Here is a 19,637-nt window from a genome sequence, read left to right on the forward strand (position 1 = left end):
CAACAAAATATATGGTCAACGCAGATTTGATATTCTAGGATGAGACCTTGGCGGAGAACTTGGCCGCTGCGGTATCGAAGAACTCGCTCTTCTCCTGGATATCGGCGAGCAGGGGGTGGGCAGGCTGGACCTGTTGTAGACGGCTAGAAGTGAATCATAGTTAGCGTGTGTTCTGTTATAAGTTCCATTGAAGTTCGGCGAGATAACATACGACTCCAGGTCCTCAGTCTGCTTGCCAGCCAATACATTCAAGACGACACTGTTGGCAATCAACTCTACATCGGTGGGGTATTTCTCAAGAGCAGCGGTAAGAGCGGCCTCGGCCTCAGGAAGACGGCCAAGGTGGATCTCAGCGACGGCCTGTCCGACGATAGATAGTGGTGCGGTGGTGCTGGGTGCGGAGGCGAGCTCCTCATAAACATAGAACGCGGATTGGTACTTCTCGCCGCCCTGAATTGGAAAGATACTGTCAGCCTTCATACGACCCTGACTGGAACATGACGGTGTCGACAACATACCACTCGCAAGCCAACCCATGACTCGGCAATGTTGACCAGAAGTGAGTCCTGCGCCCAGCGCTTGGCGGCCTGAACTTCCTTGAGTGCGAGATCGGTTCGGTTTTGTTGAAGTTGGATCTGTACGATGAGGGAGACACTAATGAAGACAGATTGTCAGATCAGTTGTCCATAGTCGAATCCAATCTTTCGCGACAAGTGCACTCACGCCTCGAGATTACCCTGGTGCTTGGCGAGCAGCGCCAGCGCCTCCTCGCTGAGGCCCTGTGCCTGAAGCACGGTAGCAGCAAGGACCTGCACGGTGTTGTTATCGGGGTAGTTCTCAGCGAGCTCTTGCGCAAGCTGCAAGGCGGCGTCTGTCTTGCCGGAGGACTGCAGGGCTAGGGCCTTGACGGCCGACAGGTCGGGGCTGTCTTCTTCGATGGAGGGCTCGGCGAGGGCTTCGTCATACTGGCCGAGGGCAATCTGAGCGCGGAGCTTGAGGACTTGGGCGGGGATCTGGTTCTCAGGGGAGAGCGCGGAGGTCTCGAAGTCGATCACACCCTGGTATTGGCCGGCGTGGAAGGCGCTGTGGATGGTAAGGAGCTCTGCGGGGGATAGTTGGGTTAGCGCGCTGGGTGGATTATAATGGGATTGGCGAACTAACCACCCTCTGCGGAAAAGGGATCCATGTTTGCTGTAATTGTGGGAGGATCTTTTGGAGGGGAATGGGTGTTGTTGATTGATGTCCTGTGGCCGCAGTTGTTCACAGTGGCTTTATGGCGGAGAGGCAACTCTGCCGAGATAACACGGGGCAAGTGGGCCGACCGCCTTGGAACTATACAAATCGATCTACTTCATAAAATTTGACTACAATATTGTACAAATTCAATATATATATATACATACTAAGTTGGGCACCGAGGGGTCCAATGCTCGCATTACATAGCGGTAACGCGCCTGGGCACATCACTTATAATGATGAGATCCCTGGTGCCTCTACATATACAGGTCAGTGGTAGAGCGTTTAACTGGTATGATCGCTCCCAATTCAAGTCTTCCATGGATCGAACTAAAGATTCTTAGTCGCTGATATCAGAAGGACCGTGGTTTCCAAGGTTATCCCCCGTGGAGGCTCTCTGTTTGCCAGATTCCCATACTAAAAGGCATATTTACCTACATATATAGGGATTAGTGTATGCACCACCTCCCTGTGCTACTTAGATATTCATCATTATAGTTTGATAATTAATGATACGAATGAAGGGGTCGGCCTAGCCTATATCTTTAATAACCCTCTTGAGGACTACGATTAGAGGTAGTTCGCTAACATACTGGAGGATAAACACTCCGTCTCTACTTAGGCTCTTGGAAACCAGTATATATATGTAGAAGTAAGTGCTATACTCCCTAGGTAATAGTGACGACAAAACAAATGTGGGTATATTGCTCTAATAAAGAGGTGACATGATCTTCACACAAGATTGTAAATCTCTCATATACATGAGTTAAACTGGTAGTAGAGTTGAGGCCTCTTAAAACCAACTTGGATAAAGCCCTGAGGGGTCTAAGGGATAAATCCCCCAATTGGAAAGAGTGCCTTGGTGAATTGTTTGATTGTTCGTTGAACAACCACAACATAGATGCTCCCGTACATGATATTACCCTCCAGTAATGCATGACATTGCCCTCAGGTACATGATATCGCTCTCCAAGCTCAATGATGGTCCCTCAGGTCTTTGCCAGGGGACAATTTCCTCTGCAACTTCTGACACGCCTTCCGCGCCTTTTCTGAGATGACCCGCCCAACCAGAAGTAGCAACCATCGTGGCTCGCAAGATTGTGGTTCAGATGTGGATGAGCCAGATGAAGATGAAGACGGCGCTAGCAGTAGTTGAAAAGTTGGCAGTAATGCGTTATCGCAGCTGCTATCCGAACTCGAGTGTGATGGGGCGAGATATTCGTGGTTTTGTTCTTCGAACGGCCCAGTGAATCAGGCTTCAGATCGTTTGCTGATCTGATTGTGTGGGTCAAATAGAGAAGACTCGCGGGTGTTCGGTTTTGGGAATGGTGGTTCGGCCTCCAGCTTGATCGGGGTCTGCAGCCCCCCTAATAGGCTATCGGCGCTGCTGCAGCAGCTAGATTCTTCCCACTCCTCTGGTATCTCGAAGCCGATTGTGTCGGGGATATGTTGGGTGACCCGGACCCAGTTCACCACGCTGTAGGTATAGGGTGCCCGCTCAAGAGTCGGGGCGTAGAGGGGGTCAGCGATGATGAGTTCCCCTTTGTTGTTGCATGTGGTTGTTTGATGGACTCGGTATGTCCTAATCATACTGTTAATATCGATCAGAAGCGATATATGTATGTACACAAACCGTGGGTCGAAGTTTCCGTTGTCTCCGGAGATAGCATTGAGCCAATTGAAGGCCGAAGCCTGACCGTTATGTTGCTCAGTTGTCATCGAGGTATGTTGTGTGTAGCCTTCGTTGTTTGGCTGTGTAAGACTCCGTGGGGTTTGATAGACTTGTAGTTGGTGAGCCATACTCCGATGAGTATGTAATATATTATATATTATGAGTAGTAGGTATAAGGTGAAGTGAAGATGAGTTATACTTGATGAAAGAATAATGTAATAGTCAGCGTAATAGCGAGGAACAGTTGAAGAAGAAAGAAAAAAGAAAGACAGAAACGAAGCCAGCGAGGATATTTATGTTCAAGTTCAAGTGCTACTAGTCCTCCTCTGGAGCGGCAGTGGGATCCATAGATACAAATTTGTTGTAGCCAAGGTAGCATCTTTTCATTTGACTCAATTTGTATGGCACTTTCCTCGATGGAGGGCTGTATCCATGGCTGCCATTAGAAGAGTTGATGGACGGTGAGCCGCATCTAAAACAAGTATGATAAGACAGCCATTGAATTCAAGCACACTTCTAAACCATAGTTGATTTCAATCTGAGGAAATCTTTTCAATATTTGGTTCGACGAATCGAAAGGAAGTTTACTTTCCCAGATATGGACGCGGCTGTATACATCACAGTGATATCAGAGGGACTGCAGCTGAGATCGAGGGGTGCAGAAGACGAGGGGTGTGGGAGGGAGGGCAAATACGGCTAGTTGGACAAAAAAAGAGCCCTTTGACTGAAGAGTAGAAGTATTATGACGCTGTCAGGCTCTCTGCAGATACCAAATAGTCCTAGGATCGCTTTTTCTTGATCGCCAGTGACCTTTCCAGCTAGCGGTGGGGCATCTACGGAGGAGCAATGATCCACATGTTCTTTGTAGGTTCAGTTGTTCAAACTGAGTGGAAAAGAGTTTCGACTATATCTAGAATGCTTTTTAACCTCGAATAATTCGGATTGTGACATTGATACGTGTTATTGGACTAGGTGCCGCAGATACAAGATCTAAGAATATGGTGTAAATTGCACTGCCGCTATTAATATTGCAATCACAAACCATACAGTAACTAGTTCAAGCAGAATACAAAGGCTAGGTACGAATCAACCCTGCCACCTGAACCGCTCCTCCCGCAAGGTCTTCACAACACCAAGGGGTATGGACTCGCGATTGACTGCAGCCAGAGTACCATAGGTCCGGACCATCTCTTCGTAATACAGCTCCGCCACCCAGCGCCAGTAAGGAGTCATCGTAAACCAAAGATTGTTAATAGGTCCTGGTTCTGCAAAATTGGTCCCGAGAGACTTTTGCTCCCTGTCGAAACCTGGGGTACATGCCACGTTCTTCTCCTCTGGTACTTCGTTGAGCTGCTTGTAGGCCCACAGAAGGGGGGCACTGAACGTTTCGGGGTACTGGGTGTACTCTTCGAGGGACATGAACTTCTTGGGCTTGTAGTCTGCGCCATCCAGTGAGCTACCGTTCTGCTCGAATTTCTTCTTGGCTGCCTCGTATGCCACTTCTTCTTTCACAGAGGCTTTGTGCAGTAACTTCCGGGGAGTCTGTTTGATGTTCTCACGCATGGCGAGCAGTCTGATGAAAGGATTGAGAAGACCGAGGCCGCCCAGCTCGACGGGATAGTAGAAGAAGCCATCTGGGAGATTGTTGATGTCAAAGCGCTTGGCAATGACGGTGCGAAGATACTCAGTAACACCACTGACTTGCTGGGCTGGAGTGGTACCTTCGCTCTTATTGAATAGTGTGCTTTCAATACGGTTGAGCGTGGAGATAGCCATGTCAATATGGGCGCGACCGAAGCAAACGGCTGGCTTGGCAAAATTGTTGGTAAAGAACCGGCCAAAGTAACTGTTCCATGCCTGTACCCAGGCAAACACACTCTTGCAGGACGAAAGTTGATGAGAGAGTTCTTCGATGTGCTGGTCAACTTGAGCCTGATCGATGATAAATCGCTCTTGTGAAGCATCAAGAATAAGGAAGCCCCACCGAATATCACCAGAAGGAAGACTAGAAGCCGAATCCTTGTTGACCTTGCCCATACGTACCGTGCCGGTTTTTTCCTGGTTGAACTTGAGGCCCATCACTTGAGCGTACTGTTCCATCGCTTCCCATGCCTTGGCACAAGTTTGCTCTGCACCCCAGAACCAGAAGTCATCATGGAGTCGATAAAGGAAAGCGCCTTCTGTCTTTTGATTGACCGCATAATCCATGCAGAAGAGAACAGACTCTCCGAGGCATTCGCTGAGGGTGTGACTCATTGGGACGCCGCGCTTGCGGGTACGAACAGATCCGTCTGGTCCATCCGAGGAAAATCTGATTGGAGCCTCCAGGAATACTTTGAAAAAGTTGAGCCAAAGCTTGGAAGCCCCGAAAAACTCCAGTACAGTCAACAAAGTAGCGTGGGGGATGGAAGGGCCAAACCACTCGAAATCCGAGCGAACAGCTGTAAACTCTCCTCGTTGATGTTTGTGGATGATAGACTCTGTGATCAAGAGGTGGAGAAGGGAGTGTTTTGTGTCCAAGGCAGTCTTTGACTCGGTGCCCTCGTCGTCGTATTCCCGTGCGCCTTCATCCTCGGAAACAGGCAACTGGCTCATGAAGTATTCATCAACGTATGTTTGCTTTCGCAGATCGTTTATCTTTCCAGTAGATGAAGTGCCATTCAACCCAACGCAGTGCTTGCGATGATTGATGTAATCTTCCGGGACATCCTCGCGCAAAGTGCTCCAAGCATGAGATTGCAAGAAGGCCTCGAACACTTTCCTTAGCTTCACAGCCCATGTCGTTCCAATATACTGGAGTAGAAGCGCATCCAGCAGATCTTCATCCATGAAAACTCGGTATTTACCATTGAGCTGGCGGCGCATATCAACGGGAATACCTGCCCCGTCTGTGGTCCAGGACCAGCTCTCAAGTGAGGCAATGCGCATATTGAGTACATCAGCCACTTCCTGGGCTACCTCTTTGTTTCGCATGAATTCTTTCAAAATGGCAGTCTTTTGTTCATTGAGTAGGTCGGTCTTCAGAAGTGCTTCGGAGACCCATTTGAGGCTGTCGACATCGAGCCATGATCCCTTGGACACTAGCTCTGCGCCAAAGGACTGAATGCTTGATTTGAGTTCTTTGAGGGCTTGCCGAGAGAGTTTATTCTTGTTGAACAGATTTGAGAGGTAGGACTGGATAGCGTCCTCATCGACTTGGGTGGCAGAACCGAAAACCAGGGACTCCCAAGTTGCCCGCTGTTCATGCATTTCTGTTCGGCCAACGGGTTCAAAACTTGATCCAGAAGTAGGGGATTTGGTTCCATTGGACTCATCTGCAGTAGCAGAATTGAGCTCATCCAACTCCGACAGCCACTCCGTGACCAAGTTGCTGTAAAATGCGCCATGCTCATGCCTGATTTCGAGGTACCGCAACTCTTTTTCAAGTTGAGAAACTCGTCCCTGTAGAGCTGATTGTGAGATGGAAGAGTCGTAGCGACTCTGCAGCAAGAAGCGGCGAATGTTTGCATGATCTTCTCGCCGCAAACGCCCCGCTCCCGGTGCGGTGGACTCGTCCTCGGAATCCTCGTCCCCGGACCCACTGTCTAGGTCCGTATCATCTTCGTCGAGAGAATCTTCGGGGTACCCCTTCAGGCTTGAGATTCCATCTAGCAAAACTTGGGCGCGACTGCGCAGGTCCTGTGTTGCATTGGCAGCTGCAAGGATCTCGGCTTTGCGCCGATCAAAGAGAGCGCGCTGTTTTGAGAGCTCCTTGAGCTTTGTGGTAGTGATTGACTTGAGAGTCTGTGGCAAAGCTCCATGGGAAGCCATGACAAGTCTTCGGGTACAGTAAATCGAGTTGTTGCTCGAAGACAAAAATCAATGGGATATACAAATGATCGGAAATGTTGTGAGTCACCGCGGGGGATTTAAATCAACCTCCAGCAGGAAAACTATTGACTCAGCGGAAATCAGCCACGAAAGATGATATAATAGAAAATCGGGCAGCCGATTGATACTAGCGTGAGATCTACAATGGAATATTTTCAGCTGGTCCATATGTGATCCATACGGTATCCTAATCGGGTATAATGTACACAAAAGGTTCCACTTAAGCGCTGGAGGCAATTTAATAGGTCTCAATTCAATTCAAAGAAAAATAACTTATAGCAGCTAAATAGCGATCGCGCCTTTTGCGGTACTCTGCCGCCTTTCGCTTTTTGGATGAGAACGATATAGCACGGAGAAGTGGAACGTAATCCTGCAACTGATCATTGGTGCTTCCAAGACGACTGATCTCGTTTGCCAGGTGTGCTATCTCCGAGAAAATTTATCATTATGACTGGTGATTCTCGTGCCCAGTTAATTGTGAAGGCCAAGGACAGACTCAGTCTTTGAATGACGGTCGCAGGACTGATTCGTGTTGCACCCACCTCGCCGTATATGAGGAGCTCTTTGATGACTCTTTTGTGTCGAGATCGAAATGGGGAATATAAATTTCAACCGAGGGGCGATTCAAAGCCGATGCTGCACCTTTTCTTCGCCTCATCACGAACTCGCTGTAGGGGGCCGTTTCAATCATTGTGCCGACAATACCCGAGACAAGCTAATGGAAGACACAGAAAATGAATTAATCAGGCCATACATTGGCGAGCGTGCACTGAATCTTGTGGTAGGTGTAAAGCTCGGGTCGTGATGCAGTAGCTTGAGAATTGTGGCCCAGGATGATTCTTGCTGCCGCGGCACTTTTGATCACTATCACAGGAATGTTTCTCAACCTAACCTGGTATACATCTCTGAATTCTTTGGCCCATTTGAGGTACTTATCGGCTGCATTTGTTCGAAGTTGGTGTAGGCTACCAACAAGGGGGAAAACCGGCGGCAAAGGAAACCCTGTAACGAGTTGCTTGTGGCAGATCATCTCGTTCACTAGCACATCGATCAAGAGAAGTGAGCCAGGCGTGAGAGTGGCTTCCAGCGTGTGATCAAGAGAAGAGTATACAATATTGTAGGCCGACACGTTGCTGGCTGGAATAGCCGGGGAATTTGTTAGTAAAAGAAAGTCAAATATAAGAGAGTTCTGTTACCCAGTTTATACCATGATGTACTCGATATTGGGGGTGTGTCTACGGTAAACACAGGAGCTGACTTTCTCAATGTCAATAATATCAATTTGAGAAGGTGCCCACGGCTATAAACCATTTTGTTCCCTTCCCCTGGTCCCCTTACTGCAGAGTAATAATATATGTGTATCTCCAATGCGGTGTTGCTTTCGAATTCAAATGTTACCTCTTCTCGTCTCATCGTTGAATTCCTTCAATCGGTCAACGAGCGGGATTGCGAAAAGAATGGACTTTCTCATTCAAGTTCTGAACTGGCGGCAAAGGCAACAAGATGATCACGGACTTGATCTTTGTAGTATTGGCTAGCAAAAATTGAATCCACGGTTTTAAAAGTCATGTTAAAGAGGTCAGTCCGACTCAATCCGAAATGCTGTGCAGCCAACAGGTATTCGTTCGAGACGGGGCTACAGAAAAAGCCAACATCATCGATCTGTAATCCCGGGATTAGCATCTGAAAATTATGAAAGCTAATAAGCAGCAGAGAGATAAGACTTACACATAAAGCAATTGGGCACTCTTCATGTCGCCAATACCCGAAATGGTGATCCAAAAATCCACCATTAATCATCTTCGCATGAACGTTACACGAGATGCAAAGCTCCAAACCAATTTTACGCCTCGCAATCTCTTTCTTGACATCATCAGGCACGTGAATAACATGGCCAATCCGATCGGGTTGGAATGAAAGCAAGGTCGCCAGTTCACTTGGGGACGCTGAAGCCGCTGTTTCGGCGAAGTGTAGAGTGATTCCTAGTCCGTTAGATTTCGCTTTCGAGAATGAATCCTTGAAGATGCTGACATCTCCTCGTGTTGGGTTGCCACAAATATCCACGCCAACAACGCCGCGTGGTCTGTTTTCGATCGCAAGCTTGACGATTTCATCCGCCTCGCTTGCTAACATGTTGCCTCTATCAATGGCAAGGATCAGAAAGACAGACATTTTTTTCTCTTTGCTTCTGAAGGTTTCAATGGTCTTCAGCACTGTGTCAATGTATTCCTCTCGAGTGATACCAGGGGATGCCCGCGGTATAGTCCGCAGCTCGAGGTATACAACTCCATCATTGAGAAAATCCTCCAGAACAGAGTTGGTAGCGTATACCAAGCTTGCCAAATCATTGCAGAGTTGGTAGGTCAATTTGGAGAAGGTTGAAAAGAATCTGCAAAAGGTGAGGTGTTGTTTCCATGTCGATTTTATGTCCACCAAAACAAAAACATACGTTTCAAGAGTATAGTCAACTTTTCCTGGTGGCATGAGCACCAATGGATCCTCCACATTGAATTCAGAGTTACTCTTTTTCTTCTGCAGCCAGATCTCATGTAGGCATTGGCGACTGATGCTACCGCTGAGATGGGCGTGCAGCTAGTGTGACTCGGTCAGCGAAGTACATCGCAGGCGTGCAAGCAACTGTCTCACAGAGAACTCGGTACCATACCTCAATTTTTGGTAGCGCTTTAGCAAAGCTCTCGTCTACCAATTTTGAATCCATAGTTGCGCGATAGTCCAACTTATGAACAGTTGAGAGTTGAGAACCAAGAGACGTAGGTTGAAGCGGGGGGAACTGCTACGGCAGGTGACTTCCTCTTCAACAACATCTGCAAGCTCTCTTTTTACAATTCTACACATCTACAAATTTATGTAAACACCTACTAGAACATTTTCCAACGGGTATACATTGTCAAATACTTAAGGAATACCATGCAGTCTGGCTGTACACCATGGTACCCGGCTCCCCTAGCCGAATGGACTCAATCCCAGATTTAGATTTGAGGTATCTTTAGTATGTACGTCCCATTCAAAAAATACCCAAAATCGTACTCCGGTAAAATAAGCTTTAGATCTATACAACTCGACCAGTAGTATGTAGCTGTCAATATCCTTCAAGTACCGAGTAATCACTTCAAGTATAACTTAGTAGTTGTTTTTGTGTTTCGCTCTTGTGGCCCAGGGTATCTTTCTATTCAATATAAGTGAGATTATTCCCAAAAAGGAATATAAAAAAGACATAGTAAACATAAAGTGGTAGAGACCGAGTGAGCCAGCACATGGAATAACCACCAAGTGATTGTGACAAATCCCCCGAATAAATATGATGAGCGAGACAGATCCAAGCTATGCAGATGAAGCAAAAGGCGCGTTTCCACAAGTAATGAGCAATGACCATTATGAAAACCAAATAATGTGCCCGAATCTTGTACGTATGTAAACCGAGTGTGGGATTGAATTGACAAATCAAATTGTGAGAGCCTTTTGAAATGATCCCCAAATCCCCGATATGCTATGATGAAAAATGATTTGAAGAGTCGCTCTGTGATCCAGCCACATATGTCTTCTCTGATGTGAGTTGACTCCCCTGAATGCGATAATGATATGGTAAAGATGAATGGCGGAGGTTTCTCACCAAGGCCGGGTTCCCGAAGATTACATGCACGAAAGCAAAACAAAAGAAAAGGGACAAAAAGAACAAAAGAGACAAAATAAGAACTCGTACACTTTGAAATAAAACACAAATACTTCTTCCAGTCGAATACACAGCCGGGCTTCCAGGTCCGAGACTAATGCAAACAAATGGCGGGACAGTCAAAATTCAAAGGGTAGTACATGGTAAAGGTAAACAGAAAACTGGAAGCAACTTGGGGGGTATCGCTGTACGAGTATGGCAATGACGCAAAAAAAAAAAAAGAATAACGTCCGAAAATGTGAGCACACAGATGAGAACAAAGAGTGGGATATGATGTAGCAAAGCAAACGCCGGAACCTTGGTAGATGCTGACATGAATAGGAAAAAAGCTGCACATGGGTGAAGGTGAAGAAAAAAACACCAGAGCGAAGCTGTGGGGGTGGTGATGTGGGTGGATAAGGAGAATACGTGACTTTATTGCACGAAGGATGAGGTTGAGGTTGAGGTTGTTGACAAGGTGGGTGTCAGGTTGGGTGAGCAGCCTTCCCGGTCTTCGGTGCTCACAGACTCACTGCGATCCTGCGCTTGGTCCTTGTCGCGCTCGGTCGACGAAGAGCGCTTGAAGACGGACTGACTAATCTGGCGCAGAATTCCCATGCGCTCGGCGCGGAGTTCTTCAAGGTCCAGACGCTGAACAGGAACTGGGTCTTCCTTGGAGATTTTGCAGAATAAGGTCGAAAAGAGGTATTGATCACCGCTGTTATCGTAAAGAGGCAAATAGCGGTAGCCTTGGGACAAACTGGTTAGCTTGGCGGTGAAAGTGGCCAGCTGCACGCTGTTGTTGTTACCAGCACTGCGACCATCCATTGAGCTCCAGACGGTCCATCTCACGAATACAAGATCGGGATACTTGGTTTCCAAAGACAACTTGAACCTGTCATTGAACACAGGACTGTAGCCGTTGCTTTGCTCAATCTTGGTGCGGCGACGGTGTGGATAGCCGATGCCGGACATGCCGTTGCGTGCAGAAGCATCCATGCCGCCCTCACCGAGAACGAAACTCTGGCCACGATCGTCGGCGCTAAACATTTCGATCTCAACGTATGGGTTGATATTGTCGTCAGGGCCGAAAGTGCGCGGGCGCGGGAGCTGTTGTGCGGAGATGACATCGAGTGAGAACCGAACCATCTTGCGCTCCATTTTGCGCTTGTGGATTCCGTCATCCATAGCCGGGAGACGAAGGCTCTCAGGCTTGAGGATGTAGCCGGTGCGATCAGTACCAGCTGCGAACATAGCTTGGTTCATCTGCATTCCGATGTCATAAGTCTGCCAGTTCAATGCAGCCATTTGCACACCGCGACGCCAGAACTTGTTCGGATCGAAATTGGATGAACGTAATCGGAACCCAGAAGGGTACACTCGGGTGAGGTACTTGCGGTTGTGTGCCTCTAGCGCAACCTTATTCTCGTGATTCTGCGTGATGCTCTCGAAAGAGCGTTCAGCAAAAGAGTAGATGTGATTGTACCGGTTGCTCTCTGGAGAAGAGAAGCTGTGCCATTTGTAGCCACGAGTGTAAACACCCAAGTCTGATAGTGGCTTGGTGATTTTGCTTTTCTGGCGTCTCTTCTTCTTCTTATCGTTGTGAGCAGATGCTATAGCCCCGTCACTATCTTCGGTTGCACTGCTCATGCTGGTCGCAGTCAAAGATCGCCTATCCTGCGAGATAAAAGGGCCGATGCCACCAACGGGGCCTATAGTGGGCGGGCTTGACAGTGAGGGAAGGGGCAAATCGGAGATCTTGGGTCGCACAAATGGCGTGCTGGCACTGCGCTTGCGGCCATGTGTGCTGACAGAATTGGCGGTATCTTGGCGAGGATCAAATTCGGGTTCATCACAAGTCTTGACCTTGACCAAGATGCGGCCTTTGAGTTCCTCGGGGGAAGGTAGGATGTAGCAGTTGGTCATCAAGGGTTCAAGTATAAGTTGATCCTTGAATGTCTCCTTCATAATCTTGACCATTGCCAGTTGCTGTTCCGGGTTGCAGTGCACCTCGAGGGAGAGGATAAGGGGAAAGTCTGATGTGATGAAGGCGTATCGGTTGATCACAGTGATGCAATCGGCGAAAAGGACACTGGTGGTCAAAGTTCGCCCATGAGAGACAATAGGGCGTCCATCCGCACCATCCCAGCAGTCAATCTCTACACAACGACATCCCTGCTGAAGTGCGCTTACATAAGCCTCGGTGCTCGAAGCACCAGCGACCTGGCGGCCCAGGAGATAGGTGTTGTGAGAGCTTGAGATGAAATATTCATTCAATGGGCGATCAAACCTCGACTGTGGAGCACGTGATGCGTAGATGCCGTTGTTGGAAGAAGCCAAGAATGCGGAGAACGAGTCCAGGTTCATCCGCGACACAGGTTGGATAACCTCGGACCCTTCAGAGGAGGCGGTACGGGATTTAGAGGATCGCCGAACGTTCTTGTTAAACAGTGCAACCCAGTAGATTCGATCGGAATCGACATCTTCGTTTTGCACATCACGGAGGAAAGCAAGAAATTCATCCTGAGTCATGCCTTCTTTTGAGTTGGCAGTGTGATGCTTGAAGATGTCTTTGACATCCTTGCGTTCTCTCAGACGCATGAGGAAATCTTTGAACTCCGAAAAGTTCAGCCTTCCATTGCGGGCGGCATCAGCTTTGGTGAACTGTGCCCGAAGCATGTTTTTGGAACAGTTGATATGCAGACTGCGGCAGACCGTCTCCACAGCAGCGAGATCGAGGCTTTGCTCCTCCATTGGAGGAAGGCCTTGTGGGAATAGTCTTGACATCTCCCGCTGCCAGTGGGCCTGGAGAACGGCCTCACTTTGACCCAAACCAGCGAGACCAGCCATCAGTCCGATTCTATAGCGAGAGATGTGCTCCAGAGTGGTAATCCAAAGGTCGAGGATACGGTCACTGGGAGCGATGAGGTGCAGAGTCTTGACCGTCCGGCCCTTGGAGCGATCAGAATCCGCAATCACAATGGTGAACCACCGACGCTCTAAGTCTTCTGGGATCTGATGTTCTTCACGGTAATTGCGAGCGTCGGCACCAACACGAATTTCCTTGATATCGTCGATGTAAAAGCGCTTTGCTGGATTTGAAACGTCCCAGAAGACCTTCGCAGCATCGAGGTCAAGGAAGAATCGCACTTGCTTTCTGCGCTTCTTGGTCACCTTTGTGAGGACAGTGCCGCGCTGAACGGCCGAGTCGACCTTGGGAGCGAGGGCAACTGCGGCAGCAGGCCCAACCTCGCGAGCAAATGTCATGCGGCTTTCGCTTCGAAGACTGGACGGTTCCGAGCCGGCCCATGCACCCAGGCTATCCATGGCTTCATCTGCGTCGTCTTCATTGCTCGAATCGAGTGCGCTTTCTCGAACGGGTTGAGGACCAGTTTTGCTGTCACTACGGCGGCGCATGATAATGGGGCCAGTACTTCGATCTCGTTTATCGTTCTGGCTGGCGGACTGTCTCCTGCGAGTAAGTTTATTGGCAGCACCGCGGGAGATTCGTCGCATCAGACCCGGTGCCTTTGGTGCTGAAGAAGCAACGTCACTGAAACTGGAGGGGTTTGCGTTTGCATTTGCGGGAACGGCCATCATAGACTCGCCAAGTTCGAGGGGGGCTGGAATGGGCAATGATAACCCGTTTACTCGACCAGGAAGTGCTTCGCCGGCAGGTTGTAATGGAGTACCAGCAGGCGAGAAAGCGTATGATGTATCGGAAGCAGGGAATGATGAGGTAGGTGTCGATATTGGAGAAGATGTGAAGGAGGATGCGTTAGAGAACGGTTGTCCAGAAGGCAAAGAATGGACAACATGATGGAAAGAAGTTGGTTGAGGGAGAGATGTTGCAAGCTTTAAGCCTGATTGGGTGTCGGCGTCCAGAACCGGCGAGTTAGTCGTAGCATATGCCATGGTGACTATCTATCAGAAGCGACAGCTCAGCTGTCGAAAGGTGCAATCTAAGCCTGTCGTGAACCGTGCCAATGTCCGAGTCACCTGGACCCAGAAATGGACGAATGAATAACAGCGTAGGGGACCAGCCTGCTGTCAAGGTTCGCAAGGCTGCCGCCTGTCAGGGTGTAATGCGATCCGAGCCAAAAAAAAAAAAAAAGATAATGGTTCAGCCACGTCCTCAGCAGAAGTTCGCCGTTCTTGAACTCTACTGCATCTTGGCCTGGTTGGAATTGAATGCGGAGAGCCCTGCCGGAGAGCAGCTCACGGGAAGGAACCGAGACACAAAAATATGTGAGGGATAAAGGAAAAGTCCCCGATAACAATTGCAAAGGGCACTGGCCCTGTGCAACGGCCAATCTCCCACGAGGGGTTTTCTTAGCCCGATGCTAACCACTTGAAATAGACGTCACAAACAAAACACCAGGGGATGATCTCCAGCCTCAAGGTTGCGGTCCGCAGTTTTTTGTCCTTCTTCTTTCAGAACTTGACTGGTCCTGCGTGTTTCCTTCCAATGAGACCAATGCTACCCCTCTCTTCTGGTTGCGATCTGCCGGTACGTGGGGAAAGCTACTGCTCTGCGCCGGATAAGGGACGTATTATGATATGGACCAATTGATCGTGTAATCACCGAACGAACCGGGAAGGGGAAGCGGAGCCCGTTCTAAATTGGAAGGCGTGCGCCAAAGTCAAAGGCCGAATGCAATGCGCATGCAGGTATCGATCGTAGAGTTCGAAGAAGAGCCCCAACAAGTAGCTTTGTGTGCTTGCGGAGGTAGACGGTGGCAGCGACCAGAGACCGGCGACCAAAGAAAAAGCCAATGGTTGTCCTAGTTCGGCGGCAGGCAGCGAACGACTGGGTGTGGTTGTAGACTAGCGATGCGGCAGACGATGGGATTACCCGTGCTAAATTGCAGGGAGTTTTTTTTCCCTGGCGCAATGTAGCTTTGGGTAGGGAATGCGACGAAAATCGAATATTGTGACAGAAGTGCCAACGCAGTTGATGCAGGTGGTCGAAAAAGGAAAGACGAGCAATCGGCGGTTGGAGCGAGTTAACGAGACGCTGATGTTGGATTGTCTAGTGCCGTTTTGAGGGTTGTCGTGAGCTGATCCAGTTGCTGCACGGTTACGTGTTGGCCACTTAGGTCCGTATGCGAGTTGAGTGGGTAGAATTGAGGAAGTCGAAAGTTGACGGTATGATCGTACGACGAGAGGAAAAAAGTCCTGCTGTTATCCTTATCGTATTGAGTCAATATAATTTTTTTCCTCCAAGGAATATTTTGGGGGGAAGATGAAGGGGGTGAAAAATAATTATTAAATCAATTGAGTCCTCCAGGGCTCCGCGAACGAATTGAAGCTGCAGTGGGTAATCATACTTACGATAGTGTATGTAATAATTGTATTACTAGTATTGTGTAATCGTAAAATACTCGGTATTTGGTACCGATGTAGGTTTTCCCCAATTCGGAGTCGGAGTATGGCGTTCTTTGTTTGTGACAATTCTCTTCTTTGCTTTTTTGTATAAGACACTGGGTCTTTATACTCAAACTGAAACTTCAGATAATATACCTAGGTATATACTATCACTTGTGTTGGTCAAGATATGCAAGTCGTCCTCTCTTTTTAGGGCGAGAGGATAGGTTATACGGAATTTGAAGGATTGAGCAATATGAAGCAATGGGGCTTAGATTTGAGATCAATAAAAGAAAAAGCAACAAAGATTAAGCAAAGAAAAGGAGGGCCTATGAAATGATTAAATACTGAGAAACTAGCGATTTACGCAACTAAATTTGCATATTTCACCAAGGTATGCCTTCCCTACGTTCAGGCACTACCTCATACCTAAGTGCCTATCAAATTACAGAGATGCCTACCACGAGATTGACTATGTGGAATGACTGCACGCCAGCAGTTGGGCAGACCCCGTTGTTCGGTGTCATTGGACGATCCTTGGGATTCCTGGGGAACGTTATCGACCAAATAGGGTCGATCTTTGTTTCAAGTGAGTTGGACGGGAGCACTAAAGGGATGACTTGCGGGTATTATTACAATCACAATCATCTACCTATTACATAGTCTCTTTCGGATCTGATGCGGTGTAGGTCTATTGTTACAAGAAAAAAAGGGGGCCTAACATCCTTTCATTCTAGTGCTCGGAGAGACAATTGAACATAGTGGATACAACAATACATCGCAGGCAGTACGGAGTATAGTCTGACTCACTGGGATCCAGTAGTTCCACCACAGTTGAATCTGTACTCTTGTTTTGTACTTTTCTTTGCTTTTTCCTAGAATGAGATTGTAAAGCAGACATACAATCAATCTTTGCCCGTAACCGACCCACTTATAATGTCATTATTAGTTGTATTACCTCGGTGTAAATTCCCGCCCAAGCACCGACACAACGGCCCCGGGGAAGATATGCGGAGCCCTCGGATTCCCTACTTTTTTTATTGCGTTTTGATCTCGAAACAGCCTCGATTAAACTTTACTGTTCTCCCTGTGGTACGAGTTATCAATGAGTCTTGTCTCTTGCGTTCATTGTTGACTGGTCAGGTGCATATCTCTGCCCAATACGCCCAGAGGCAAGCATGGTGAAAGGACAGTATCACAAACGATCACGACGCACATCATCATTTCCTCCTATTCGGCACTTTGGTGGGGATAGGATTGTCTACACCGCACAGTTCATACAGAGTAGTGTTACATGAGTAAGTTAAGTTGGTACACCGTTTTATAGTGCAAATTCAAAACATATCAAATCAGAATGTCATCCCTGAATTGGTGAGGCTTGGTGTGGCAGTGAAACAAACGGGTTGGGCGGTGCAGTGGGTCAAGAGAGGGCTGAGAGAGAAAAGAAAATAACGATAATAAAAATAAAGATTAAATGATAAAAAGACACTACAATGTTAATAGGGGAGTTACAATGGCTCCCGTTTTACTAATGAATTTATTGATTATTGAAAAATTGGGCTTTGGTATAGTCAATTGTCAGAATTTTGTGGCTCTTGCAGTTCCCGTTCACTCCCATTATACAATGTTGTAATTCTTTTTATTCTTTATTTTTGAACCTGCAGCTCGTACCTCGTAACTCGTAAATTCACATTTGAGATACCGAGATACCGAGGAATATGTATACTACAAATATACATACTCAGTATGAGCCTGCAATAGCAACATCTGCGGGGTTGATATGCCCTACAACCCCGCAGCCGTTAGACTTGATGAGCTGGCGATGCCGTGCTCTACCATTTCCTTGATTTTGTCATTTCCTCACAAATTACTACCGCTGTAGCCGGACAAGAAAAGCAGAGCCCCTCTCACCCCTCAGATTAGGACTACCTTCTTGATCCTACGCTGCACGTCACCCAAGATGATTGCCTTCACAGCGCGAAAGATTACATCTTCTGGTCCTGACAGCCGCATCAACACTTGCAGCTACTGACAAGGATCTTGTTTGAACGTCAACTTGTAGTTGTTCTAACTATCCACTATCGATGCGTAAAGACTAAATACGCATTATCCGCGCCTACTTCGGCGTATTATCTGAAATGGCCCCCGCGAGTTGATCTATACGTCGAAAGATAAACCATTCCCAAAAAGGAAACATCTTTATCCTGGTCGGGTTTCTCTTGCTTTTTTTTTTTTTTTTCGAAGTGGGTTGCAAAGGAATTAAATGACTCACATGCTCTATAGACATTTGATGCCATTGCTTACCGCGTTTCCTATCTGATGGATCCGTGCGCTATCGACGTGATATCGTGCAGGGCTGATGTAGTAGGTTTGACAAGACCACTTTCTTAGGATAAGATATCATAGAGAATAAATTAAGAATTGTAGGCAAGACAAGTTCTAAAATTATTCGATGATGCGTCGAAAAGCGCCACGTTACCATGAAGACATCATTGAACCCGGTATGTACAATATCGTATTTGAGAGGCGTTCATCCTCAATGTACCCCACTTAAAAAATAAAAGAGCGGTGGCTGAAGCAAGGATCCGTTGAGCCACTCTTCGATGCCAACGCGATAATCTCTGCTCAAAACGTTTGACCGCCTCTCGGTCTCTATTAATAATGACCCTTCTGTGGCTTCACAATTCAAGTAATACACTAGTTTTCGACAATCATGATGATCACAGATGGTCGCACACGGGAGGGAAAATGTTCATTGATTCTCATTTGCTCGCGGTTCTTCTGTCATCATACCATGCTTTTTACCACGGTGTTTCGAGCGCTGATATGCGATATGTGACTTGGCAGTCATCCCGTGAAATAATTTCCATATCCTAGACAGCGGGTTTCCCGTTGTTCTTGTAACACTGTCTCATGTGTTATTAGGCGCGTGTTTTTACGGCCGTCACCGTAATCCTAGCTAACTAGTGGTGACGAGGCCGGTCAGATCTTGGTTTTCTCATCCAATCATGGACAATCTGTTTCGGATCCCACGGCTGCTGGAACAAAGAATGGGATGAAAGTAGAGACTTGGTATGACTTAGGTATACATTGTACAATATTTGTACAGTACGGAGTAATGGAGAAATAGATGTCTTACCATCTTTCTTTCCAAAAGATTCTTAGTGGCTTCCATTGGCTTTGATGTGGGACTAACTAACGTCGCTCGGCCCACTTGACAGGGTCGTTCTATTAGATGGTACGGAGTAGGTATGGTTGGTGTAATATGTCCTCGCTTCAGGGGTTATTCTTGGTTTCTTCTGATATGTTCTCTGGAAGTCCAAAATTACATGTACCTATAGTTACATGTAGTTGTTCAACGATAATATGACATAGTTAACTGTGCCATGGTTATATGAAGATTATTCCTATACGTAGGAATTATATCATGAACGATGCAACTATGCATAAAACACAGGCTGAAGAATTCAATGCCACTATTTCTAATGAAGCTAAGTGAGAATGCAGAGCTAATGATGCGCATGTAAGTAATAAATACTGGTCAAATAATCTCGCAGCCGTTCCTTGCTACGATCAACAGCCCTAAATGACGACTCCCCGCTCTTAGTTGGCGGGTACCTATGGGACGGAACCTTCGGTTGGAAGGAAAAAAATCTCAAATGTTCCTTCATTTCCTTTGTTCACTCATGATTCTGCGGGGGGATCCTTTGATTGAGTGCTCTTGAATTCTCCGTCTCCGTCTCCATTCGATCGATGGAGTAAAAAAAAGCAAAAAAATATATAATCGAAACATAAAATGGAGTACGGATTTTTTTCACGGCT

At 47.4% G+C, this 19,637-nt stretch overlaps 6 protein-coding genes across 6 annotated transcripts; 1 reads left to right on the plus strand and 5 right to left on the minus strand.

The window, feature by feature from the left end:
• Window positions 1-34: 34 nt before the first annotated feature.
• N7529_011811 (putative Coatomer subunit epsilon) lies at window positions 35-1,186 on the minus strand (the record flags this gene model as incomplete). The annotated part of the gene is made up of 5 exons (XM_057247337.1): window positions 35-143; window positions 212-450; window positions 519-654; window positions 724-1,102; window positions 1,162-1,186. 5 exons carry the CDS (start codon window positions 1,184-1,186, stop codon window positions 35-37), a joined length of 888 nt encoding a protein of 295 aa, XP_057092686.1.
• Window positions 1,187-2,487: 1,301 nt separating this feature from the next.
• N7529_011812 (uncharacterized protein) lies at window positions 2,488-2,955 on the minus strand (the record flags this gene model as incomplete). Its single annotated transcript, XM_057247338.1, has 2 exons — window positions 2,488-2,818; window positions 2,870-2,955. The coding sequence occupies 2 exons, from the start codon at window positions 2,953-2,955 to the stop codon at window positions 2,488-2,490; spliced, it is 417 nt and encodes a 138-aa protein (XP_057092687.1).
• Window positions 2,956-3,994: 1,039 nt separating this feature from the next.
• N7529_011813 (uncharacterized protein) lies at window positions 3,995-6,718 on the minus strand (the record flags this gene model as incomplete). Its single annotated transcript, XM_057247339.1, has 1 exon — window positions 3,995-6,718. The coding sequence occupies one exon, from the start codon at window positions 6,716-6,718 to the stop codon at window positions 3,995-3,997; it is 2,724 nt and encodes a 907-aa protein (XP_057092688.1).
• Window positions 6,719-8,245: 1,527 nt separating this feature from the next.
• N7529_011814 (putative adenosine deaminase) lies at window positions 8,246-9,497 on the minus strand (the record flags this gene model as incomplete). The annotated part of the gene is made up of 4 exons (XM_057247340.1): window positions 8,246-8,440; window positions 8,507-9,167; window positions 9,228-9,370; window positions 9,444-9,497. The coding sequence occupies 4 exons, from the start codon at window positions 9,495-9,497 to the stop codon at window positions 8,246-8,248; spliced, it is 1,053 nt and encodes a 350-aa protein (XP_057092689.1).
• A 1,386-nt stretch (window positions 9,498-10,883) lies between these two features.
• On the minus strand, window positions 10,884-14,363 carry N7529_011815 (putative 1-phosphatidylinositol-4,5-bisphosphate phosphodiesterase Plc1; the record flags this gene model as incomplete). Its single annotated transcript, XM_057247341.1, has 1 exon — window positions 10,884-14,363. One exon carries the CDS (start codon window positions 14,361-14,363, stop codon window positions 10,884-10,886), a length of 3,480 nt encoding a protein of 1,159 aa, XP_057092690.1.
• A 71-nt stretch (window positions 14,364-14,434) lies between these two features.
• N7529_011816 (uncharacterized protein) lies at window positions 14,435-14,707 on the plus strand (the record flags this gene model as incomplete). The annotated part of the gene is made up of 1 exon (XM_057247342.1): window positions 14,435-14,707. The coding sequence occupies one exon, from the start codon at window positions 14,435-14,437 to the stop codon at window positions 14,705-14,707; it is 273 nt and encodes a 90-aa protein (XP_057092691.1).
• Between the last annotated feature and the right edge of the window lie 4,930 nt (window positions 14,708-19,637).

This window comes from Penicillium soppii (assembly GCF_028829465.1).
Source record: "Penicillium soppii strain IBT 18220 chromosome Unknown utg000010l, whole genome shotgun sequence".
Lineage (NCBI taxonomy): Eukaryota > Fungi > Ascomycota > Eurotiomycetes > Eurotiales > Aspergillaceae > Penicillium > Penicillium soppii.